A 26,602-nucleotide genomic window follows, 5' to 3' on the forward strand; every position below is an offset into this window, starting at 1 on the left:
GTAGGAAAGAGCAGTAAAGGAAACACTTGTCCAATTTCAACACCCAGCACCACATACAAAACAACCAAATAAAACTCCAGGGGGGGAAAAGCAGTAGGCGGGAATGTAATTGTGTGCTTTAATTGTGTGCTGGAAGGCTGAGCACTGGGCACCTTCCAGCCTGTGGGCAGAGTGAGAGCAGAGGAGTTAGAGACCCGCTCTGACAAGTAAGACCTTTCTTATACATATATATGCATGGCAAGTGCCTAACCCATTAAGCAATCACCCAGCCCTTAAACTGTTTAGTTTTGTTCCCATAGAGGCTCTCTCTACAGGCCCTATTAGTTGGCCTGGAGCTCACTATGCAGATGGACCAGGCTGGTTTCGAACTCATAATAATCAACCTGCTTCCATGATTCCTCTTTTGATCCCTTCCTTCCAGGGTGATGGAATTGAGTGACATGGGCAGAAACCTCAGAATGCAGGAACCAAAGTGCATCCCCCTGTAAGTCCCCACCCTCCTGTCAGAGCATTAAAGGTAGAGTAACACACTTAAGCCTTCCTTGGCTGCCTACAGAGGCACAGTTGGGCCAAATTTTCTCACTCAGCTGTGGCGACCTACCTAGGGCAAAAGTAAGTGTCAGTGTAGGAAAGTCTGACTGAGGTCGCTGAGCCACTAAGACCAGGTCAGTGTCTCCTACAAGTGGGTCCCAATGCAGGGTGAGAACCTTCCTTTCCTGCTGGACTCTTTGCTGCCCAGAACTTAACAGTAGAATATTTTTAGGACATTAGCCATTTTAGTTATAGTATCAATTTTTATAACGTTTTACCATGATACATTTCCGGTCTTTCGCTTTGGAAACTTGGGTAGGGTTTCCTTAGCTTTCAGGATCTTGAGAATTTGGAGGGATTTTGCTTGCTTGTTTTTCCTGCTTTGTACAACATCCCTCAGTCTGTGGTTTTTCTAGGGATCAGACTCAAGTTACGTTCTGTGGGCAGGGCAGGAACAACTCAGAAGTGATACCACTGCTCTTGCTGTTAATGTTGACTTGTTTTTAGATGACTGTAAATCTTTATTGCATTTTATTTACTTATCTAGATATATAACAATGTGCTTGCTCCTGTGTGCCTTGCTTCAAAAGCTACCCCTGCTGTCCCCACTGTGACTCCTCCTCCCACTTAGCCCCAGGAGCCCTTCTAGCTCTTCCTGCCCCTCTAAATTCCCACATAGATGTCTGCTTTGCTTTAGGCTTTCAGACAAAAATCAGCAGAGGGACAAAAGAAAAGGAAGACAGGAAGTAGGTTTCTGCCAGCTGTTTTTTTTTTTTTTTTTTTTTTTGGTTCTTTTTTTTTTTTCGGAGCTGGGGACTGAACCCAGGCTGCCAGCTGTTTCTTTAAGCATCCCACCCCACTCTCACCCCATCTTCCTATTGGGTGTCTGTCTTAGTTAGGGTCTTATTGCTGTGAACAGACACCATGACCAAGGCAAGTCTTACAAGGGACAACATTTAATTAGGGCTGGCTTACAGGTTCAGAGGTTCAGTCCATTATCATCAAGGCAGGACCATGGCAGCATCCAGGCAGGGATGGTGCAGGAGGAGCTGAGAATTCTATATCTTCATCCAAAGGAAGCCAGAAACAGTCTGAGCATTCTCAGGTAGCTAGGAGGAGGGTCTCCAAGCCCACCCCCACAGTGACACACTTCCTCCAACAAGGCCACACTTTCTAATAGTGCCACTCTCTGGGCCAAGCACGTGCAAACCGTCACACACCATTTTGCATAAGATAACATTCGGGACAGCCTGGGAACCCTCTGCTGTCTCTCTCTGTATACCTGTTTCTGGGAAGGGGCTGTTATTTGGGACTTTCATTTGACCTGGCTATGTTGTTACCTTTGGAAATGTCCAGAGGCAGCAGGTTCAAGTCTCACCATTTTCACTTAAGGCCAGAAACTAGACTTCTATCTTTTTCTGGAGATACCAACAATCCAAGAGCTACTCAAGAGTCATGAAGGGATCTGGAGGTCTATGTAAGTATGGCAGCTCTGAAGGGAAAGTTTTCTCCAATGCAAATGTTACCTCTGAAAGGAACTGTATTCTGCTCCCGAAAGTCAGGAGCCAAGGAATACCACAAAGTCACACCACATGACAAATTTCACACAAGAGATTTACTGGGAAGGACACAAAACGCTGGCTGCCTCTGCAAAGAGCTGAGCAGGAGGCATTATATAGGGTTTGGGTGTGTGTGGGGGGGTTGGGGGAGTCATGCTTCCCAGGGTAGCTGGGATTGGTGGAATTTTGTGGCCTGATCTTTGGGCAAGCTCAGGGATTGGTGGGTTTTCAAAACCTAGCCGTAACTTGGACTTTCAACCTACAGTCTAACTTTATAGTAATCCTGCTGGCTGCCCTTCTCTCTCTCTCTCTCCCTCTCTCTCCCTCTCTCTGCCTCTCTCTCTGTCTCTGTCTCTCTGTCTCTCTGTCTCTCTGTCTCTCTGTCTCTCTGTCTCTCTCTCTCTCCCTCTCTCTCTGTTTGTTTTTTGAGAACCGGTTTCTTTATATAGCCCTGGCTGTCCTGGAACTAGCTCTGTAGACCAGGCTGGCCCTGAACTCAGAGATCTACCTGCCTTTGCCTCCCAAGTGCTGGGATTAAAGGCATGTACCACCACGGCCTGGTGAGTTTATTTTTTGTTTTTGCTTATTTTCTTTTGTTTTTTTGAGACAGGATCTCACATAGCCCAGGCTAGTCCCAAACTCACTGTTTGGGAGCTGAGGCTGTCCTGGTTCTACCTTCAAAGTGTTGGTATTACAAGTATGTACCGCGGTGGCATAAGACAACCTTGATTTTACTTTTGTTTTTGAGACAGGGTCTCTCTATTATGTAGCTCTAGCTGTCTTGGAATTAACCACTATTCAAACTATTCAAACTCAAAGAGATCCACCTGCCTCTGCCATGCCCAGCTTAAACTGACTCTGAACCAGTCTACCGTCAGGACTTTCTGCTTACTGATAGTCAACTAAGAACCAGCCACATTCTGGAAACAGGTTCCTCCCACTTTCAATGACCCAGTGCCAGTTCTCCCCACTGCCCCATCACTGATGCGATTCTTTCCCATCCTCTCCTGTTTTCCTTATGCGCATGCTCTGTCCTGCTGTATACCTCACCACCGCAACCTGGTCTCTGTTTTCTGTCATTCAGAGGCAGCCTTTTGCTTTCCTCCCCTCCCCAGTAAATCTCTTGCATGAGGTCTGTTGTGAGGTGTGGTTGGGTTGTCATTCTTTGGCCCTGGTCGCCCAGACACTTTTTTTTTTTTTTAACCCCAAAACCCTTTTACTTACCCCAGACTTCCAGAAATACTTAAGAAAATTCCAGAAGCCTTTGGGAAATTCTTTGGTGAGAATAGGTTGCCTCTTGACTTTTCCTCTGTTAACTAAGTGTACACACACACATTCTAGTTGTGCTAACTCTGTCAGCTTTTGTCCCCTCTCCTACCCTTTCTGCCTAATTGGGTTTTTTGTTTTGGTTTCAGTTTGTTGCCATAGGTCCTGAGCTGGCCCCACACTCCTGGTGATCTTCTTGCCTTGCTGTCTGGAGTGCTTACTTGCTGGGGTCACAGGGGTGCTTTGCCTTTCCTCAGACTTTTGATGGGTGTCTTTTCTATCGCTTTCGTGAGGTTTAGAAGGGGTGGGAATTAAATACATGTTTAATTTAATGTATCTTTGCAACTCCAGAGTGAATTTTAGGCTTTTAATCACCTCCATGCCTCCGTTCCCAGGATCCAGGAACAAACACCCAGATGTAATTATTTTGGTACGTGTGCTCTTTAAATTAAAAAAAAAAAAAAAGTTTTAACAAATGTGTGCATGGAGCTGTGTGTGCGTGTCTATCTCTACACACACATGCAGAAGCCAGAAGAATACTTTCAGGGTCTCCTCTATCACTCCCCACCTTGGTTTCTGGTTAGTTGGTTGGACAGTTGGCTTTGTTTTAAGAAGGATCTCTCTCTCTCTCTCTCTCTCTCTCTCTCTCTCTCTCTCTAAACTGGAAGCTTGCCATTTCGTCTCGCTCACTGCCTGTTGCGCTCTTGGGAGCTACTGGTTTCTGCTACCGTCACCCCAAACCGTGAAGCTATAGGCACACGTGGCAGTGTCTATGTTTTGCACGTGCTGGGGGTTTAAACTCAAGTCCTCTTGCTCTCACAGCAAGTACTCTTCCCCACCGAGCTGAGCCATCTCTCCATCCCATCATGTGCTGTTTGTATCCCCCCTTTATAAAATGTCTTTGTGTTTTTCTCCCTTTGGTTCTTCCTACCACGAGCCTTGTTCTCTCCCTATGCATGCAACTGAATCTCTCTGCAATACCAGTAATAATGTCTTCCTCAGCCTCCCTTAGCCCGCCGTTGGGTTTATCTACAAGAGCTATTTATTATCTCCCTCCTAAACACCTCTACAAGCGGCCATCATTCTTGCGTCACGCTCAATCCTAGCTCATGCTTTCCTGTCTCACTGGGACAGCTTTTGGTTTTCCTGCCTCTGATTTAACCTGCGCTGCCCATGTACTCTAATGTCTTGTTCTAAAATACAAATACATTGGGGAGCAATTTCCTCTGAAGAAGCTAGGTGAGACTCAGCAAGTTCTAAAGACTCATGGAAATTCTGAAGGGAGGCACATTAAGACTCAGGAGGGAAGGACGACCGTGGTGGCAATCACCTTTATTCCCAGCAGTCAGGAGGCAGAGGTAGGCAGATCTCTGAGTTCAAGGCCAGCCTGGTCTATAGAGCTCCAGGAAAGTCAGAGCTACACAGAGGGGGAAAAAAGACTAAGGAAATAGACAACTCAGAAGCTTTAGGAAGTCCCTGAAATTGGCACTAGGTCCCTCTTTTTTTTTTTTTTTTTTTTTTTTCCTTGGAGCTGGGGACCGAACTCAGAGCCTTGCGCTTGCTGGGCGAGCGCTCTACCACTGAGATAAATCCCCAACCCCACTAGGTCCTTCTTTCCCCAAGATTATATGAGCAGTCAGGATTGCTGAGAAGTTGGAGACCAGCTGAGCTCTCTGGAAGAGGCTTAGATCAAGTGACCTCCATGAAAGAGAATCTCTGACCTGTCTGAGCTGCCTATTAGTAATGTAGTGAGCTTCAGGGTTCCAGCTTTTGTGAGCCATCACCCATGCTGGGATAGATGTTTGATGATACAGCAGCCTTGAGTCATAACTGTTATTATAAGTAACCCCTTACCCATACTCCTGCTAATAACCCAATGCTAAAGTCATTGGTCCACCAAATTTGGTGGTATCCTTATTTAGATGGACTGTCAATTCTCCATCTGTGTAAATCCCCGTTTGCTCCTATCCTGAAGGAATATGGTCACACAACTCATGGCACTCCTGGGGTAAAGGTTTTAATAGTTGACTCTGGCAGTTTTTCAGGAGCCACACACTCTTGGAGTCTTACAGTCCCCACTACCCTTTGTACTGAACGTACTCCTGTTTGTCACCTGCCTTGTCTCTGAAGGCACCTGAGTTTGACCACCTGCTTTAATGACTTTCTGTAGCCACTGGATAAAGAGCAAACTTCTTAGCTGACCCACAAGGCTTCTCGTGACCCTTGCCCCCAGCCCCCTCCAGCCTCCTCTTTCCCTATGACTATTCTTCATCCAAGCTGAGCCACTCTAGATCAACTCTGTCAAATTCCGTTTTGTCTGTGGGCTTTTTGTATTCTATTTTTAACCTTTCCTTATTTCTCTGGCTAATTCTGACTCATCGTAAAGGTCTCAATGCATATTTAATTTTCTCTTGAAAGCCATCTGTTATGCTTCCGGGGGGGGGTCTTTTATTTTCTTTGTACTAGTATTATCTTAGCAGGAATGTTGATATACAGACGGAGTTCCGCCATGCGGGAGGCAGAGGCAGGAGGATCACTACAAGTTTGAAGTTAGTCTGGTTTACATAACAGGTTCCAGGCCAAGCAGGACCATAAAGCAAGACAATTCGATTGATTTTCATTTCTGGGAATGGAACCTTTGGCCTTACACATGCTAGTCCAGTGTTCTGTCACTGCGCTACATCCATAAGCCCCATGATTCAATATTTAAAACATATATATATTTAAAGATTCATTTTATATAAACATATATGTATATATGTGTATATATATATGTACACACACACACACACACACACATATATATATATATATATATATATATATATATATATATATATAGAGAGAGAGAGAGAGAGAGAGAGAGAGAGTGTACACTGTAACTGTTTTCAGACACACCAGAAGAGGGCATCGGATCTCATTACAAATGGTTGTGAGCCATCATGTGGTTGCTAGGAATTGAACTTAGGACCTCTGGAAAAGCAGTCAGTGCTCTTAACTGCTGAGCCCTCTCTCCAACCCCTATTTAAAATATATTTATACTGGAAAATTATTTGGAATTCCAGGTTAACTGGGTGTCCTGTATTTTGTCTGGATGCTTTAACACAGTCCTCCCACCTTCTCTGCAAGCCTGCTCCCCTAAACCACTGGTCATTCCTTCAAAACATTTTGCCTTCTGCAACTGTGGGTTCCATATCTTTGGGGTCAAGTCTGTGAAGCTGAGCATATTTGAAAAATCAATTGCATCAGTACTCAACACCTATGGCCCTCTTCTCGTTATCATTCTCTAAACGATAGAATAGAGCATTTGATCAGACGCCATTTGCACTGTATTAGACATAGGTAATGTAGAGACGACTTATACAACAGTATGTCCGTAGGTTATGTACAGTGGTGTGCCCGGGCATTCAGGTGCCTGAACAACTGTCAGGGCTGTTCTCCCTTCCACAGCCGCTTTCTTTTTTCCCCTCTACTTAGCCAAGATTCTTGAAAGAGCGTGACTCCATTTCTGTTCTAATCATTTGGAAGATAGGATTGGGAAGAGTAGTTATTACAGGGCTAGAGAAATGGCTTAGTGGGTAAAGTGTGGAGCAGGGTGACCCATATCTGTAATCCTAGTGTTGACAGGGACAGACATGTGAATGCTGGGGCTTGCCGGCCAGCCAGTCTAGCTAATGAATTTCTTCTATAGCCCCTCTTTAGAAGAATAAATGAGCCAGGTGGTGGCTCACAGTTCAATCCCAGCACTCAGGGAGCAGAGGCAGGCAAATCTCTGGGTTCGAGGCTAGCCTGGTCTACAGAGTAAATTCCAGGACATCCAGAACTATCCATAATAAATGATAGGAAAGCGGTTGAGGAAGGCATCAGCTGTGAATCCCTAGTCTGCACCCCTACCAGCAGGGGTGAGTGCCTGCATGTGCTCATACACACCCCACCCCATCTTGCACACGGAGTAGTAATTCACGGCTGTGGTCCATGCAGCTCCGGGGTGGAGCACTGCCTCAAACCCAAGAAGTATGTGAGAGGAAGAACAGAAACACACTTTTAATTCTGTATTTACCAGAGCAGCTCAGAGGACTGTGTTGTGCAGAGCAAAATTCAGGAAGAGCAGCTGTGGACTAGCGGAGAACGGGGTCATCTGCCCCTGGATTAGCAGAGCAGGTCCCAGAGAGCGCCAGTCAGCACTGCTCCCTTCAGGTGTGCCTTGTGGATGGAGTCTGAACAGAGTCTGCTCCTGTGCAGAAGCTTGGGTGTCGGCAGTGGGAGAGGCCCACTGAGGTATCTCTTCAGTCTGGGGAGTCAAGCTACTTGCAAGTTAAAATGAAGGCATCCAGTCAGGCCATGACTAAAGGGCAACGCCTTAATCCTACTACATGGGCGGCAGAAGCTGGGGTTTGAGGATAGTCTGGTCTATATCGTACGTTCCAGACCTGGCAAAGCTACATAGTAAGATCCTTTCTTTAAGATAAAATAAAATGGCAATTAAAAATGAATACATTAGAAAAGCTAAAGGATTTGCAGATTAAGACAGGCCTAGAGTCCCTGTAAATGTTTGGCTAGAACAGTCTAGGCCCTTGGAACATGATATTCTTGGTTTCTGCCCTCCTGAAGCTTATTCCCACAGGGGAGACAGATGACAAGCAAGTGAGCAAATGAAGAAATAAAATAATGTGAGCTTTTGATGAGGATTTTAGAAAAACCAAATCTCATGAGAGAAAGCAGGGTGAGGTATGGAGTCTCTTTTGTTTTTTGTTTGTTTTTTACTTAGTCACTTTATATTCCACCCATTGCCCCCTCCAGGCCAGCCCCTCCCACAATACTTCCCCCCTCCCCATCTCCTCTGAGTGAGTAGGGGTCCCTGGTTACCCCACACACACACCCAGGCACTTCAAGTCTCTGTGAGCCTAGGTGCATTCTCTCCCACTGAGGCCAGACAAGGCAGCCCAGCTAGTAGAACGTATCCCACGTACAGGCAACAGCTTTAGGGATGGGCCCCCCTCCAGTTGTTCAGGACCCATATGCAGATCACGCTGCAGCTCTGCTACATATGTGCGGGGAGACCTAGGTCCAGGATGTTGGTGGTTCAGCCTCTGAGAGCCCCAAGGGACCAGGTTAGTTGATTCTGTTGGTCTTCCTATGGAGTCCCTATCCCCTTTGAGGCTGCAAACCTTCCTCCTGTTCTTCCATAGGCGTCTGTTTCTTTGAAGAATGAGATTTACTTGGAAACCTACTGAATAAGTGGGGGTGGAGGGGTGGGGGAAGGGTTGCAGGAGTCCCAGATGAGGCAGCAGAGCTGTAAACCAGCCAGAGCCCTCTGTGGGAAGCAGACAGAAGGGTCACAGGAAGCGTGAGTTAGAACTACAGCAAGGACACTTCTATCAGAATGAATATGGGGACAACTAGGTGGGAGGGACTGAGTGCATTCAGGGCATTATTTTTTATATACCTGTATGTCTGTGTGCCTGCCGTGTGTATATTTGGTTCCTGTGGAAGACAGACATTGTAGATCCCTTGGAACTGGAGTTGGGGATGATTGTGCTTGTGGATTCTGGTACCAAACCCAGGTGCTCTGCAAAGAGCAGACAGTGCTAGCTACTGCGCCATCTCTCTCCTCACCCCCAGGGAATATTTTAGAGATGAAACCCAATAGACTTAGTATTCCAGGAGACTAAAGGGAAGGATGGAATGAGCTTCCCTTGATTCAAGAGCTCCTAAAGCAAACATGTATCAAGCGCCCAGCAAATGCCAGGGTGTGTGCATGCTGTGGACACAGAAACAGTGTAAGTGTTTTCTTGGATGTGTTACTGAGAAGGCTAGGCTGACTCTATGTCAGGCTTCAAATTGGCAGCTCAGAAGACGAGGCCTAACTTTCTAAGAACTGGGCAAGTCCAGGACTCAGAAGCTGCCCCATCACCCAGCCCGAGGCAAGGACAATGGGTCAGCAGCAGTTTCCAGACTTCTCCATCAATGTTTAACATCCTCAGGCCCCAGCAATGATTCTGGAATGTCCCTAGAGATAGAGCCAAGATTAAGATAGAGGTCACCTACACCTTCCCAGAATTGCCCAAATGCTTTACTTAAATCAGGCCTGTGAGCTCACTTTGGGGTCTTTCCATCTTTGTAGATGGTAGACCCCAGCATGCTGAACTTCTTCAGAATAAAACACTCTGCACTTACACACTATTTAAGTCCAAGATATTATTCTTCACTGAATCATGGACCCTTCCTTACATTGTGAACCGCTGATAAGGTTGGATTTACACCTTAAACATCTAGCTTGATGACCTGATCCTAGCCATAGGGCATTTGATGCACACATAGCTCCCAAGTCTTCATTTCTCCCGGGATATTAATATTGTTTTATTATTTATTGAATAGCACTTGATTTCCTTCTCCATGTATTTATTTGTGTATGTATGTGTGCCATGGGAGGTGTTTCAGGGTCAGAGGCCAACTTTCAAGAGTCAGTTCTGTCTTTTAACCACGTGGATCCTGAGATCAAACTCAGGTCATCGGGTCACCAGGCTCAGGGACAAAGTGGCATTTTGCTAGCACCATTCAGTAACATTTACCAGCATTTATTGTATACTTGGCAGAGAATACATCATTTTTGAATGAGATGACGCAAAGGTTAAAGGTATGTAAGAGCACCCCCTCAGATGGCTTATAGTCCTCTGTAATGACAGCATTTCACACCTTCGTGGGGGCACGTGCATTGACGTGTGAGCACACACACACAGCTTTTAAAAATAAATCTTTTAAAAGTGATGGATGAGTTAATGATGAAAGCATGAATGGTTGAATGAATAAGTAAATAATTATAGCTTGTTGATTCTAGAAACAAGATTTAATTGAAAATTTGAGGACTTCATTGCAAAAGCTAGCTTCACCTTCAGCATCAAAGCAGCTTGGAAGCCACCCAGAAGCCCAGTCAGAACGGCCATTGTTGTTGCCGCATGCTATGAGTCAGGCCCTATGCTGAGCACGCCACACGCTTTCCTCATTTTTTCTCACACTCCACGCCCCCAGAAGCATAGGGACGGCCCTCATTTCACGGATGAGCAGGCAGGCTCTGACGGGTCTTACTTACTCTGTGATGAGTCTTCCCCTTCTTCCAGAAAACACTGTTCTGACTAAAGACTGCTTGATCATTCGCACCTGGTGCCTGCCTACAGGAGCAGGGCAGCTAGTGAGGCTCCTGCTTTGGGGCTGGGCAAATAAATGGGGTATCAACCGAGGGGGAGGGGCACAGCTTTAAGTACCATTACCTAGGCACACATTCCTGCCAGACAGCAGGGCGGTGCACACGTGTGATCCTAACACATAGGAGACTAAAGCAGGAAGGCCACCAGAACGGACACCACTGTCAGGGTTACTTTACAAGACTGTCTCTCAAAACAGTAGAAGAAAATAAAGTTTGTGTGTGTGTTGCGCGTGCTGGAGATGACTCCCCAGTTAAGAGCACTGGCTGCTCTTGCATAGAACCCGGGCTCAGGTTCCTGTGACTATATGGGGGCTCACAACCATGGCTAATTCCAGCTCCAAAGAATCTGGTGTCCCCTTCTAGCACCAGGCATGGAAATGGTGCACAGGCAGACAGGAAGGCAAAGCACTCAGAGACACATAAAAGAAATAAATCTAGTAAATAATTTTCTTAAATCATGAAAATAGTCTCAGCAGTGACTCAGAGAAGTAGGTCCAGCTCCACTGTTTTGAAGGGAGATGGGGACTTCATTTTATTCTGTCAGTAATGGAGAATCATTTTAAGGCCTCTCGAGCTGGATGGTAATCTGACTGGAAAATTCCTGTGCCTTTCTGTGCACAGTGAACGAGAGAGGGAGAAGCAGAGGAAGGCTACGGAGCTACTGGGATAGTTCAAACAAGCAGGGGTTGGGGGGAACCCTCCTGCTTGGGGCAGTGGCAGCAATAATGGGGGTGGGAGGTGAGGTGAGGAAGAAGTGCAGAGCTTTCCCCACCTGGCAGAGCTGCTGCTCCCAGGAGGCCATGAGCAGGGGTGAGTGAGGGAGGGAAGATTGCTTTGGTTTGTGGATTAGAACTGAGAAAAATCTGTGGGATCAAGAGGGGCTCAGTTCAAGGTCATCTAGAGGCCACCCTGGGCTACAGAAGACCCTGACTCAAACAAACCAAAGAATGGAGAACATTTTGAGCACGAATCCAAGTTGAAGGGAAGATCCAACAGAGGGAGAGCGTGAGAGATGAAAGCAGTAAAAGACAGAATAATTTATGTAAAAGGAAGAGGCTGACATAGTGGTGCTCAGCCTCAGGGATGCAGAGGCAGGTGACTCTCAGTGACTTCGAGGCCAGCCTGGTCTACATAGCAAGCTCCAGGACAGCCAGAGCTAGTGGGAACCTGGTTATAAACAAACAAGCACACTTTGCGGTCAGTGAATACACCTACCAACTGGAATTTAACTCTGGAACCCGAGTGAGGGTAAAAGGACAGAGAGGCCTTTTGGTTTCCTGAAACTTGCTATGTAGACCAGGCTGGCCTCAACCTCGCAGAGATCCTCTGCCTCTGCCTCCCCAGTGCTGGGATTAAAGGCATGTGCCACCATGCTCTGCTTCGGGCCTTGTTTTTAAAATGACAGTTCTACTTCCAAGGCCTGGGCAGCCTTCATGATTGTTCCGGCTCTTTGCTACCCATTCAGAGAACTCAGAAACAGCGTCTTGTCACAGGCTCAGGCACCGCTGGGACTTGGTACCCATCCTGCCGTCACAGCAGTTCAACAAGGTCACAGTGTTATGTTTCATCAACTGCCCCAAGAACTGACTTGGGAAGTCCCCGAGGGGACCAAAGCATCTGGCAAGAGGACTGTTGTCAATTTTTTCTTGATCTCAAAGTTTATGCCTAAGAACCTCGTTTCCAGATTTCACTGTCTCCCCAGCCACATGTTATTTTCAAATTAATAAATAAGTAGGAAACTAGTGGTGCACAGTAATCTTCAGAAAACCGAAGACCAAAATGGATAGCAAGACCTCTGGGTGACGACCAGACCAGACCATGTGTGACTGATGAGGCACAAAGACACCTGGCAAGCTGAGTTGGCTGAGTGGTGGCCAGGGGACGTCACCTGTCATAGCGAATAAAACTGCAAGGTGCAGTGGCTGTCGGGAAATGCGTCTAACCTATTTCCATCCTTCTTTGTCCTGCTGGGAAAGGACTTTTCAGTTTGTTTACTCTGGAGGTAGATTTCTGTAGTTTTCCTGAAAAACTATATACAGTTCATAAATGTAAATGTTATGTGCACTAGAAAATAACCTTTTCATTTTTAATTTCTCTATGTATACGGGTGTCTTGCATGTATAGGTATGCATAAGGTGTGTGTGTGCCCGGTCCAGAAGAGGGTCAGATGACTGGAACCGGACTTCGAGTCAGTTGTAAGCTGTCATATGGATGGCAGGAATTGAACCCAGGTCTACTGCAAGAGTAGCTTCTAACCACTGAGCCATCGCTCCAGACCCTCATCTGTATTTTTTTTAAAAATCACATTTAATTTTATGGGTGGGCAGAGATGTGAGAACAACTTGTTGGATTCAGTTCTGGTCCTGAGGGTCAAACTGAGGTTGTCAGGCTTAGCTGCAAACATTTTACCCACTGGGAAACCTCCACTTAAAAAAAAAAAAAATCTTGTTTGAGGTTTATTTATGTATGAGTGCTCTGTCAGCATGAGCCCCTGCGCACCAGAAGAGGGTATCCGGTCCCATTATAGATGGTTGTGAGCCACTATGTGGGTGCTGGGAATTGAATTTAGGACTTCTGCAAGAACAACCAGTGCTCTTAACCACTGAACCATCTCTCCAGCTCCACCCCTAACCCCCTTTTTAAAACTACATGGTCTCATTGTGTAGCCCTGGCTGTCCTGGGACTCACTATATAGACCAGGCTGACCTCAAACTCACAAAGATTCACCTGATTCTACCTCCTGAGGACTGGCGTTAAGGGCCTGCAACAGAAGCCTGGTCAAAAAAAACAAGTATTTTTATAGAGATTAATAGATTACAATTCACCTTAAAAATAGGAGATTTAGCTTAGTGATAGTCTACATGAATTAGGGAGAAAAATGTGTCATAATCATTGGATCTCTCAATCATTAAAACTGACCCCACATTAAAAAAAAGTCTGGCCATGTGGGGATGGGGGAACATCTTTAATCGCAGCAGATCGAGGCAGAGGCAGGTGGTTTTCTGTATGAGGACAGCTGGTCTGCAGAGAGAAACCCTGTCTTCAAACAAAACAAAGCAAAACCAGAAAGAAAGAAAGAAAGAAAGAAAGAAAGAAAGAAAGAAAGAAAGAAAGAAAGAAAGAAAGAAAGGAAGAAAGAAAAAAAGAGAGAAAGAAAGAGAAAGAGGGAGGGAAAGAGGGAGGGAAAGGAAGGAAGATGGACAGACAGATGGTGGAGAGAAAGAGAAAAAGGGACAGAGGGAGAAACAGGAGTTGGAGAGATGGCTAAGCAGTTAAGAACACAGGCTACACTTGCAGAGGACCATGGTTCAGTTCCCGGCACCCACATGGTAGCTCACAATCATTTGTAACCCCAGCTTCAAGGGATCAGAGGACCCTTACTGGCCTCCTCAGGCTCCAGGTACACATACACATCAAATTAAGTTAACTTTAAAAGAAATAAATGAAAACAACTTTTAGGTCAGGGGTTGGTGAATGCCTTTAACCCTACCACTCAGGAGGCAAAGGCAGCCTGGACTATACAGAGTGAGTTCCAGGACAGCCAGAGCTACACAGAGAAATTGTCTCAAAATCCAACCAAACAAATAAACAAAAGGGGCAAACAAAGCCTCACACCTTTTCTTAAGAGATCAGGTAGGTTCTCTCCAGGGTGAAGACAAAGTACAGGCCTATTCGCTTGCACGAGTAAAGCATTTTATCTGGGTGGGAGATAAAATGCTTTAAACTCAGAATTGCAAAAAGCATCACCATTATAATAATACTAAGTTAGAGTACTGGGTGTGGTGGCACACACTTATAAATCTCAACCAGAGCAACAATGCAAGAACCTATCTCAAGACAACAAAGGGCTTTCTTTGCTCTACGGAACTAAATCAAAATCGCCAAATGACAACTGGCTATTTACTTAGTGCTTGCAATGGCAATGGGGTCAGCAAGCATCCACTGGAGTTTGGTAAAGACTTACTAACACAAGCACTACACACACACACTTACTAACACAAGCACTACACACACACACTTACTAACACAAGCACTACACACACACACTTACTAACACAAGCACTACACACACACACTTACTAACACAAGCACTACACACACACACTTACTAACACAAGCACTACACACACACACACACACACACACACACACACACACACACACACACGAAAAGCGCAGCAGTTGGGGAGGGGTGCTTCATGCTTACTCTGATTGGATGTTGCTGTCTAGAAAGCAGGAGAAGGGCAGGAAGCAGGGAGTCATTGGCTTAGAGAGCGTATTTGGCTTTCTCTGATTGGTCTCAAGTTGGAAGCAGCGGTAAAAAAAATAAGGGAGCTGCTAGTCACTGACTACGAGTATTGACTGTTCAGGACCCCTTAACGAGTGATCTAGTATGGAGTCGTATTGTCACAAACGATTTGACCATTGTCAGTATTTCCAGCCCTCCAGCAGCGTAGGACGCAGGTTTTTCTCTTCGGCCCAGCTCGATTTTTACTTAACACACAAGAAATGTTTGTTTTACTTGAAACAAGACGGCTTTCTAGGTTAAGGATAAGACATCAGGATCTGAGAATCATAGAAACAAATGCACAGATAGCTGTCTGCAGTGAGGGTCAGGCAGGAGAATCTACTGGTTTCCCATTTTCACAGCGAGACCTCCCTCGTAGAGGCGACCCGCCCTTCTTTCTAGAAGAGTGCCACTGCCGGCAGGAGCAAAGGGTCACCTCGCCTGCACTCTGGGCTTGGTAGCCCACGACCTAGGGCGGGCTCCCGGTTCAAGCTTTCCCCGCTGCCTCGCCGACGGCCTCCGCCCTTCAGGCCCAATTTTTCTGCACGTCCCTGGGTGGAGGTGCGCCCTGGCCTCGCAGCAGCCTCCGGGCCACCCCAGGTCAGCTTCCCGACCGGCGCAGGCTGCCCTCCCAGCGCGTCCCGGGTCAGCAATCAGCAGGCGTCCCCTCCGCCCGGCCCGGCCAGCCCAGCTCAGGAGGGACGAAGGCAAGGACGACACTCCCCGGCCACCATTCATTTCCCCACTGGTCTCCTCAGCTCTGCAGGCAAGCCCTCCAGTCCGTCCGTCCTTCCCGAAAGCAGCCCCGTGTTTCCCTGAGCTCGGTCCCATCAGTAACAAGTCTCTCCCGACCCTCGCCCGCCGCGCCCAGGAAGCCGTGACGCCGCGGCGGCTGCAGCGGCGGAGCTCTCGCCATCTTGTGTGGAGGAGCCGCAGCCGCCGCCGCCGCCATGCGGAGAGGCTGGGAAGGAGGGAGGGAGAGGACAGCGGCGGGCGAGGGAGGGGGCAGAGCAGCAGAGTCAGCTCCGCTCAGCGGCGACATCGGGGGGGGCGCCGGCACAGCGGGCTACGGCCGAGGTAGCGCGGGGCGGCAGCGGCGGCGGCGGCGCGGGCGGCGAGCGGCGCGGCGGGGGCGGGGCGGCGGGCGTAGCGGCGAGGGGCCGGGTGGGGGCGGGCGGAGGTTTCCGAGGAGGAAGGAGCCGCCGCCATTTTGGGAGCTTCGAGTCAACAATAAAGGACCGAGGGTGCGGAGCGGGAGTGGCCTGGGTGGTAGGACTCGGGCCCGAGCCGCGGGGCGTGGGGTGAGGCGGTGTGGTCGGGGTCGGTAGGGCCCTGAGGGTCGCGGGGAGCCCCCTCGGGCGGGAGTCAGGGCGCGCTTGGGGCGGAAGCCCGAGGCCCAGGCCTGGCCCGGGAGGACGGGCGGGTGGCCGCTGAGAGGAGCAGCGGCGGCGGCGGAGAGGAGTGGAACCGAGGAATGTGGTGTGTGCCCGGTCTGGAGGAGGAGCGGTGGAGTGCTCTGGGCGAGCGGTGTGGTAGATGGGAGCGGGGACGGAGCGGTGGCCGGGACTCCGGAGTGAGGTTGGGAGTGCGAGGCAGCCCTGTTGGGGGCCGCAGGGCTGTGCTGTCCGGAGACTGGGCTAGGAGAGGACCCGCAGCTGCTCGGTTGCAAGTAGGCCTTGCAGGTTGGTGGGAACATAGGGTTTGGGGAGACTCAGCGGCGTAAGAGGAAAGGGGAGGCGGTCCAGTTTTGGGGTTCTCTTCCGGGCCTTCTGAGGGGAGTCCCTATTGTTTCCCACTCGCAGAGCTGGTTCCGGCTCTTGTGGCGCAGATAGATTGCAGGGCAGAAAAAAACCCTTTTGCGTTTTGATCTGAAGGAGCTGGATTTGTAGAGTGTAGTTGGGGGAGGGGGAGAGGAATTATTGCCCTACGGTTACTGGACTCCGAGTCTTAGCTTGGTTTTTCCTTCTCCATAGCCCCCCTTTTCCTTCAGAAAAACCCCAATCACTCCAACTTCCTGCTGAGGCTTAGAGAAATCGCGCTGTATTTGCAAACAAAAGCTCTTGTTGGAGCTTATGGTACTGTTTTAGGTGTGAAACTGTCAATTGCTAACCACGGTCTGGGCCGTGCTGTAATTAACTCTGCCAGGGGCTCCTCCCAGCTAAGTCTACGTTCCTTCGTGGTTTTGTTTTAAGACTATAACTTGCAAATCTAAATTGGGAAGGGGTAGGACGAATATTTCCCCAACTGAGACATAAAACTGCAGTGCAGGTATCTGTTTCTGGAGGGAGCAGTTATTGAAGTCTCTGGGTTTAAGGCACTGCTGGGCTTGATTGACAGTACTGATGGTGTCCGTTAGTATTCAGAGGTTGCCCCCTTCAGCCTCTTAGTGCTGTACAAATAGGAAGCCTTCCTGTTTGACGTACCTCATACTGTTGATCATATGCTGTCAATACAGAAAATGCCTATTAACAGAACAAATAAACAGCTTTATGTGATAAGCAGCATTTGTGAGCAAGTTGACAGATAACGAGATATCCTTTGACTTGAAAATTTTGGGTTTGGGACACTTGGTGTGTGGCAAAGATAACTAGCACTAATTAAGCTAGTGTGGGAGCCAGTGAAATAATGTAAGGGGGTTACAAAATAAAACTGAACGAGTTGGGCTTATACTGGTCCTTAGTAATTTTTTATTTGCCAAATTTTGAGAATTCCATTTGGGGAACAATTTAAAGTAGAGGAGGTTGACCAACTCTTTCTTAAAAATAACTTAATTAGACTCGCTATTCAGGGTGATTTGGGAGAATTTTATTAAAACTACAAGTTTAGCCCTCTGGTTTTTCTTTCCCCTTTTACTACAGGACACAAACACACACACACACACACACACACACACACACACACACGTACTTTTAAACTTTATTTTAAATTAGGACATACTTTTTGAAAAGTGTTATAGTAAAAGGCAACACTAACAGCTTTCATTCAGCTTTTGGTATTGGGGCTTTCTTTTTTCTTTGCCCCCCCCCTCCAGTTGAAGAGAATCTTAGAGTTTTCAAGCAGAAGATTTTTGATATGTAGACTGCACCATACAGATCTTTTGACTGCTTCAGTTATTTTGGTCAGGACAAAATTCAATGAAAAAAAAATTGATTTCTGTAATTGAAACTGGTAAGAAGACTTCGTATTTGAAAAGTCTTTTCATTTAAAGGTTTTTGGTTGCTGTCAGAAATAGAAAGATGTTAGTGAATTGTCTTGGTCAAATCTAGATGTACATGAGGTAAATTGAGTGATATTTCAAGTTTTAATGTAATTAAATGTAATGACATTTAGAGGGGGCAGGACTTGGAGAGAATTCATTAGGAGATTGAAGAACAGATTGTTATTTGAGAATGAATTTGAATTTTATCAATAGTATCTTCCTGCCTTTTTTTTCCCTCTAAGTTGCTTTGTTCTTGCAATTTTAAATGTTTGAGGTTGGATTTTTCGTAGATTGGGTTTTTAAGGCAGTTCTTCGCTATGTCTTTCCTATGTCAAATAGTGATCTGGTTTGAGTATGTCTGTTAGTGGTTCTTGAGAAGATAACCATTGCAGAGGAGTTCTTTAAAAGGGAACAATTTCTCCCCCTGACTTTGTGGTCTGCTAATTTAATTTTTTTCTTTGTTTCAGATTGAAGTGAGTGAATTCAGATATAATTCAAGCTTGTTAGAGCGCTTTAAAAAAATACAAAGTTGATTCGTTGCATGAGAGCAAGTTAACTACTGCTGCTTACCCGTGAGAGACTTACAGGTGCTTGCCTGAATTGCAATAAAGGACTCATATATTGAGCAAGACTTATTTATCTCTTCATTTTGGAGAGCCTCATAAACTGTTATTACAGTTTCTCTACTGACTTTGAAAAGTTTGAAAGAGACACCTGTGCAGCTAAGAAAGCATGAGCACGGCCAGGACAGAGAACCCTGTTATCATGGGTCTGTCCAGTCAGAACGGCCAGCTGAGGGGCCCCGTGAAGGCCAGTGCCGGCCCTGGAGGAGGGGGCCCACAGACACAGACACAGATGAACCAGTTGAAGAACACCAGCACAATCAATAATGGCACTCAGCAGCAAGCACAGAGCATGGCCGCCACCATTAAGTAAGTGTGAGAGAGTGTGGGGAGGAGCCACAGTTTCGGTTATTTCTGTTGCTGGCTGCTTTATGCCTTACATTAACCCTTTTGATTGCAGATGGAGGACAGATCTTTTTTTATGGCCAGTAGGTATTTGTAATAGAATAATGTGCATCTGCCATTGTAATTGACCCAGCAAGTGATGACCATAGGTGTCTATAAACTACTGTGTTTAGAAATAAATGTGCTGGTTTTATTTCAGTATAGAAGGCAGTGCCGGGTTATGTGGAAAAAATGATCCCATTCTGTTTGTTTTTGAGCAGGCTTACTCAGTAGCCCAGGCTGACCTGGGACTCATGGCAAGTTTCTTCCTGTTTCAGTCTACAAAGTACTAAGGTTATACCTGAGAGCCACTACATCTGACATTTTTGTTTGTTTGTTTGTTTTGTGAAAACTTACCCTAGTTTTCACAACAGTTAAAGATTACTTGAAATTTTGAAGAATAAATTTTGTTTAAAAATTTTTAAAAGATTTAAAATGTGTATGGGCATTTCACCTGTATATATGTTTCTTTACTATATGCATGTCTGGTGTTCATAAAGGCCAGAAGAGTGTGTTGAAGCCACTGAAACTTATAAATGATGGTGAGTCTCTTAGCGGGTGCTGGGAATTAACCCTGGGCCTGGGCTCTTAACGAGTAAACTGTTTCTCCAGCCCCTGTAAAAGCAAATTTAAAGATTCAAACATTAAAGACATGCTCTCCAGGCAGTGGTGTTGCATGCCTTTACTTCCAGCACCAGGGAGGCAGAGACAAGTGGGTCTCTTGAGTTTCAGGACACCAGGGCCACACGGACTTTACTCCCCACCACCCCAAAAAAGACAGAGGCTCATTTTGTTTTAATTTTTAGTTTTTTTGAGACAGGGTTTCTCTGTGTAGTTCTCGGTAGACCAGGTTGCCCTTGAACTCAGAGATTGGACTCCCTAGTGCTGGGATAAAGGTGTGGCCCAGGGGCTCATTTTGTAACCCTGGCTGCTGGCCTGGAACTTGGTGTGTAAACCATGCTGGCTTTGAACTTCCTGTATAGCTGAGACTGGTCTCAAACTTCTGAGTACAAGAATTATAGGTACATACCGATTCGCCCACTTAACAAGCCTTCTAAGCTCCAAGGGCATTCACTCATTTTACCCATATCTTGTTTTGTTTATGGAATTGATTTTTCAGCTAGGTGTGGTTTATAGGGTTGGAAGATTGCCTGAATTTTGTGTGTGTGTGTATGTGTGTGTGTGTGTGTGTGTGTGTGTGTGTGTGTGTGTAAGGCCCTGAATGTCTTACATAGTAAGACATTGTTTCAGCTCTGCCTCTGTGCCAAGAAAATGTTTCTTCTCTAAGGATATATACAAAATCATTGAAATAGAGAGTTTTGAACTCTTGGGAATATATTTTTTTTATTTTTTTGGGGGTTCTTTTTTTTTTTTTTCGGAGTTGGGGATCGGACGCAGGGTTTTGCGCTTTCTAGGTAAGTGCTCTACCACTGAGCTAAATCTCCAACTCCTTTGGAGAAGTCTTTTTTTTTTTTCTTTTTCTTTTTTTCGGAGCTGGGGACCGAACCCAGAGCCTTGTGCTTGCTAGGCAAGCACTCTACCACTGAGCTAAATCCCCAACCCCTCTTTGGAGAAGTCTTAAGTATGTTTGTTAAACTTAAAATTCTTGAGTTGTCATCTTATTGTAGTTGGGTGGGTTTTTTTTGTTTTTTGGGGGTTTTTTGTTTGTTTGTTTATGTTTTTGCTTGTTTTTGAGATAAAGTCTTGCTGTGAAGTTCAGCCTAGCCTTGAGCTGTGTGACACAAACTGACCTTAAACTTGTGATCTAATTATGTCAGAGACCTCTCAAGTGGTAAGATTTACAGGCTTAGCTCACAATAGAATATTCTTTAAAGCAGAATTTGTAGGTTATCATCTTTAAGTGCTCGAGCGTTGGTGGCACGTGTCTTCAATCGTAGCACTCGGGAGGCAGAGGCAGAGGCAGGTGAACCTCTGTTGGAGGACAGCCAAGGTGACACAGAGAAACTCAGAAACTGTCACTCTAAAGATTGATTTGTATAAAGAATTAACATTAAAAACTTCACTTTGATTGAAGTTGGGCTTCTTTTAAAAATAAAGATGTTGGTAAAATAATTTAACATTTACAAATCTTCCTATAGTGGTACTTTGGTTTATTGACTTGATTTGGTTTTGTTTCTTGTTTTTTTTTAGATAGGGTCTTTGTAGCCCTTTCCTGATTGAATGTTGGAATGTGTCATCATTCTGAGTTTGAACTGCATTAGAGTTTTGTAACCTGGATCTTTCTAGGCAAAACTTGTCCTCCCTGGCTACTAGAATGTATAGATTATTGCTATGCAATTCACTTTTTTTTTTTTTTTTTTTTGGTTCTTTTTTTCGAGCTGGGGACTGAACCCAGGGCCTTGGCGCTTCCCTAGGCAAGCGCTCTACCACTGAGCCAAATCCCCAACCCCAATTCACTATTGGTCTCTAAGAATTCCCACTTTTTTGTTGTTACTGTTTTGAGACAGGATCACACTGCATTAACCCTGGCTAACCTGGAACCCTGTATGAAGGAAGACCAGGTTGGTCTTAATCAGCCAGCCTACCTGCCTGTGCCTCCCATTTGCTGGTATTAGAGGTATGGTGGGCTTGGTTTTAACTAGTATAGAAATGAGAATATTTTCTAAATTGTAGTTCCTTTAGACACAGACTAACAGGCAAGCAAAATTTAGGCTTCTTCCACTCCCAAAGGCAGGTTTGTGTTTCATTATGAAAGTGTCGTTCAGTTAGAATTTTTGATTTGAGATAATAATTTTTCTTCTGGATTAGTGGTTTCTTTCCAGTCCTATTGTCTTTTTCTGCATCTTAGTGTGTTGTCTTTTTGAAGCCGTCTGAATTTTGTCAGCTGTTTAGAACTCTTAAATATTTATCTCTATCGTGAATTTTCTCACTGTGATTTTTCATTTTTAAGATATAATTTAATGGGGTTGGGGATTTAGCTCAGTGGTAGAGCGCTTGCCAGCAAGCACAAGGCTCTGGGTTCAGTCCCCAGCTCCGGAAAAAAAAAAAAAAGATATAATTGAGTGGTGGCTGGAGAGACAGCTCAGCGGTAAGAAGTACTGGCTACTCTTTGAGAGGATTCAGGTTCGATTCCCAGCACCCACATAGCAGCTCACAACTGTCTATATCTCCAGTCAGGGGATCTGACAGCATCACATAAGACACACATGCAGGCAAATCACCATTGCACATAAAAATAAATAAATCTGTTTTTAAAAAAATGTAAATGAGTGTAATTTGTAGACCAGTTTTTGCACTGTATATTATATACTATGCATTGTTCAATTTGACAGTGCATTCGGCAAGCGATTTTACTAGGTTGTTATCCGATGTTTTTGCTTAGAAAGTTCAGTGCTGTAGACTGAAGCAGAGGATCATGAGTTGGAGGCCAACCTGGACTGAATAGCAAGCTTTCGTAAACAAAAATACCAGTATTGGAATGTTTGTACTTTATGTGCAGGCTGTAGCCTTAGATAAATCAAGCTTCGGGTGTTCTGGTTACAATTTCAAGAGTCTCCAGGTGAAATGACTAAGATGTTCTTAATGTGTTAGGTATAGTACTGACTACTTTTCAAAATTACCTATTTGCTTTTTGAGACCACACTTAGCGTAACCCAGACTGGCTGCCCAAGTGCTGAAATTACCTAATTCATGACATCGTGCCACCTCTTTATAGATTATTGATAAAAATTATTAGACACCCAGTTTGTATATGAGAGAATAGAGGTTCGGGGGAAGTAATTGGAACAGCATCACAGAAGGAATAGGAGTCAAATCAAGACTTAACCTCTATTTGAAACTTCAGGACTTTGTGTGCATTTGTGTTTGAGGTCAAGGTCTTTCTGTTCAGATTATCCTGGGGCTTCCAGGCTCAGGTGGTCTTTCTACCTCATTCTTCAAGGTAGGTAGGACTGTAGGTTCTCTTGGTTCTAACAAGAATCAGCTAGTTACCATAAGTTACAGGCTTGGATGACTATAGAGCACCAAACTAGAAGGTACTTATTGTTTAAAGGGATCACCTGTTTAAGTTCTGGTTACTAGGTAATCCACTGGAAATTCCCCAGCTTGTCCAGTGACCTGGGTTCAGTTTCTTAGCATTACAAAAAAGGGGGGGAAATTTAGTTACTCAGGTCTACCAAACTGTTACCATACAGGAATTTGAAACATTATTGCCAAAGTGTGTCTTCCTAAAGTCCTGTGGATTGAATCTAGCAGTTTTTAAAAGAAAGTCCAGAATCTGAGCCTTTACATGAAATTTAGGGGTTAAATGTTTGCTGCTAACAAACAAACAAACAAAAAACCAACTATGTGGATGAAATAAAACACATTTTGACAAACACTTGGTTACTCCAGCCCTGGTGATAAGTCTTCATCTTCCTTAATGAGTTCCCAAGAACACGTTCCTGAAGTTGATGCCTTTGTTAATTGTGTTAAGTGTTTGAGTGTATTAAACTCATTGTGCTTGTTAGAGGGATGGTTCTATTTGAGGTGTTTCATTTGTATTATTAAGGAGGAAGCTATGAATTGTGATAACTTCATGCTTACAATATTCTCTCTAGACCTGGTGATGACTGGAAAAAGACTTTAAAACTCCCTCCAAAGGATCTAAGAATTAAAACTTCGGTAAGTGGGGTGTTCTATTTCAAATGGAAGTTACAAGTAAAGGAGTTACGTGAAATGACGTGGAATGTGTCGACTTTGTTTTCTTTTGAGATATTATCCTGTGTAGTCCAGGGCTACTACACAATCTTGGTCTTTCCCGTAACCTCATTGGTGCTGGGAGTATAGTTAGGTGTGCACTAGCAGGCTAGCACATGGGTAGTTAGGTATGCACTAGCAGGCTAGCACAGGGGTAGTTAGGTGTGCACTAGCAGGCTAGCACATGGGTAGTTAGGTATGCACTAGCAGGCTAGCACAGGGGTAGTTAGGTGTGCACTAGCAGGCTAGCACAAGGGTAGTTAGCTGTGCACTAACAGGCTAGCACAGGGGTAGTTAGCTGTGCACTAGCAGGCTAGCACAGGGGTTTTTATGTTTGAGCACCTTTAGTTTTTTCACTACAACTGAAGGTTTACTGTTTAGCTGAGACTGTATGTGTTGAAATAGTTGGAACTGTATAGTTAATAGATACTGGGTTGCCAAAATTTTCCTACCAGTCTTTGATGGGATTAGACAATAGGTATAATGTATATTAAGTTGTGTGTGTGCACACGCACATACATACCTTGGTTATTGTTTTGTTTTCTTTTTTTTCCCAGACAGGGTTTTCCTGTGTAGCCCTGGTGGTCTTGAAACTAACTCTGTAGACCAAGCCAACGTTGAACACACAGAGATCCGCCTGCCCCTGCCTCTGCATCTCTGTCTCTGCCCTCAGCCTAACTGCGTATCATAACCTAATTTTCTCAGTTTCTTTTTCTCAGCCTGTGTATCAGTGAGATAAACAGGTTAGGTATTATAACTACTGTGTATGAGTGTATAAGAACAGGCGTTCAAAAGAGTTCTTAAAACTGACACACACGTCAGTGCACTGTGATTGAGAAACCCAAATATAGCCAAGGATATTGGTAGCTAGTGAGCGGGGAGAACTAGGGTTTGATTTTACATCTTATAACTAATCAAATATTATCTATGTAGAAAGAAATATTGTACTTTACACTTTGGTCATACCTGGTTTTGCCCAAAGATCCATTTTTAAAGTGCGTTTGTTTGTTGAAGGTAGAGTAGTTAGTTGTTCTTCAGGGAAAGCTGACATAGAGATTAAAGCAGTAGTAATAGGTGTCTTTATATTGAAGTGGAGAAAGGGTTCAGTCTGTCGGGCATACGTTTAAGCATGCTTACTGTGAAAGAACCTCAAATGTATTTTATTTGTTTGATTTAGGATGTGACCTCCACAAAAGGAAATGAGTTTGAAGATTACTGTTTGAAACGAGAGTTGCTAATGGGAATTTTTGAAATGGGCTGGGAAAAACCATCTCCTATTCAGGTATGTTTGTCCTTTTTGTTACATGAAGGTTATATAACATGCATTATACACTTCAGCAAATGTTTTCAAAAATACTTAGAGCTGGATGTGGTAGCATACACTTTTAATCCCAGTACTTGGGGCAGAGGCAGGCAAAGGCCAGCCTGGTGTACAGAGTAAGTTCCAGGACAGCTAGAACCACAGAGATCTTGTCTTGAAAAACAATAAAACAAAATAAATAAACAAATAATGTTCTCATGTATGGAGTGTTTTATCTGCATGTATGTCTGGTACCAAGCAAGAAGAGGACCTCAGAGCCTCTGGAACTGGAGTTAAAGATGGTTGTGAACCATAGTGTTACATGTCTTTTGTCCTTGTGTGTGCAAGGACAGTATTTTTCTGAAGTGTGTGTGTGTGTGTGTGTGTGTGTGTGTGTGAGAGAGAGAGAGAGAGAGACAGAGAGAGGAGAGAGCGCGCTAGTCCATCTAGCCTTGGATTTGAAGTATAGCTGGAAGTGATCTTTGAGCTCTTGTTTCTTGCCTCCCAAATCTAGGATTATAGGCAAACACCACAACTCCCAGCTTTTTTCTTGAGCTTTTAAGGGTTAAATCACAGAATCCATTCCATATGAGTCTCTTGGTGTTTATTTCCCAAGAATAAGGGTTGTGTGTCGTGTCATTGGTTGATGGTTTCAGTATTTCTTCTATTTATTTAAAATTTTATATTTTTATGTGTTTGAGTGTTTTGCCTACATGTATGTTCATGTAGCACATGTGTGCAGTGCCTGAGGAGGCCAGACAAGGGTTTTGGATCCCTTGGAACTGGAATTTTAAGTGGTCTTGTACTGCCATGTGGATTTTGGGAATCAAATCTGAGCTCTCTGGAAGAGCAGCCAGTGTTTTTGACTGCTGAACCATCTGTTCAGCCCCTGGATTTTATTTTTAACATTTTGTGAATGTGCAGAGGTCAGACGCTTACAGGAGTCAGTTCTCTTTCTACTCTGTAGATTCTGGGGATCAGACACAGGTGGTTGTACTTTTTTCTATCAAGCTATCTTACTGGCTCTGTTGCTTTTTGAGACAGGGTCTTATGTATCCCAACTGGCCTCAAACTCTGTATCTAAAAGTGACCTTAAACTTGTAACCCTTCCATAGAAGAGCACTGGGATTGCAGTGCAGGCTTGTGAAGTCTTGTCTGGTTTATATAGTGTTGGAGATGGAAGTCAGGGTGTTCTGCCTGCTGGGAGAGCACTCTGCCAATTGAGCTGCATCCCTAGACTCTTCCACTTATTTTTTTAAATATATATTTCTCATGAGTCCCTGTGATTTATCTCAAGTCATGTTTTCTCAACAAAAATACTGCAAAGCAGATTTCTCTAGGTGCTAAATCTGAAGGTACATTTAGTCTGATTAGCAATATCATTAATTTGGATTTTCTTGTTGAAATTGAAGTTTTGTCTTGATGTTTTTCCCTCGATAATGTTATGATGTATGATGTACTACTTTTTGCCCCTCCATTAAAACTAATAAACATTCTAGAGAATGTTTAAAAACCAAGCAAATAGCCTTCTCTTCATCAAGCTTTCCTGG

The 26,602-nt window shown here is 44.9% G+C and overlaps 1 protein-coding gene and 1 long non-coding RNA gene across 7 annotated transcripts in view; both read left to right on the forward strand.

Moving 5' to 3' along the window:
* The first annotated feature begins 15,243 nt into the window (after nucleotides 1–15,243).
* Nucleotides 15,244–26,602, forward strand: part of Ddx6 (DEAD-box helicase 6) — a 33,068-nt gene continuing 21,709 nt past the window's right edge. Inside the window, exons 1-4 of one of the 6 annotated variants that reach the window (XM_032911420.1) lie at nucleotides 15,244–15,614; nucleotides 18,515–18,979; nucleotides 23,614–23,677; nucleotides 24,930–25,034. In XM_032911420.1, coding sequence (XP_032767311.1) covers nucleotides 18,780–18,979; nucleotides 23,614–23,677; nucleotides 24,930–25,034 — 369 coding nt within the window. In that variant the 5' untranslated portion in view covers nucleotides 15,244–15,614; nucleotides 18,515–18,779. The other 5 variants (XM_032911419.1, XM_032911417.1, XM_032911421.1 and 2 more) reach the window with 5 other exon arrangements.
* LOC116908132 lies at nucleotides 23,684–24,247 on the forward strand. Its single transcript, XR_004388876.1, has 2 exons — nucleotides 23,684–23,846; nucleotides 23,915–24,247. It is a non-coding gene; the product is annotated as an uncharacterized LOC116908132 (long non-coding RNA).

The sequence above is a fragment of the Rattus rattus genome, chromosome 8 (genome assembly GCF_011064425.1).
Source record: "Rattus rattus isolate New Zealand chromosome 8, Rrattus_CSIRO_v1, whole genome shotgun sequence".
NCBI classification, from domain to species: Eukaryota; Metazoa; Chordata; class Mammalia; order Rodentia; family Muridae; genus Rattus; species Rattus rattus.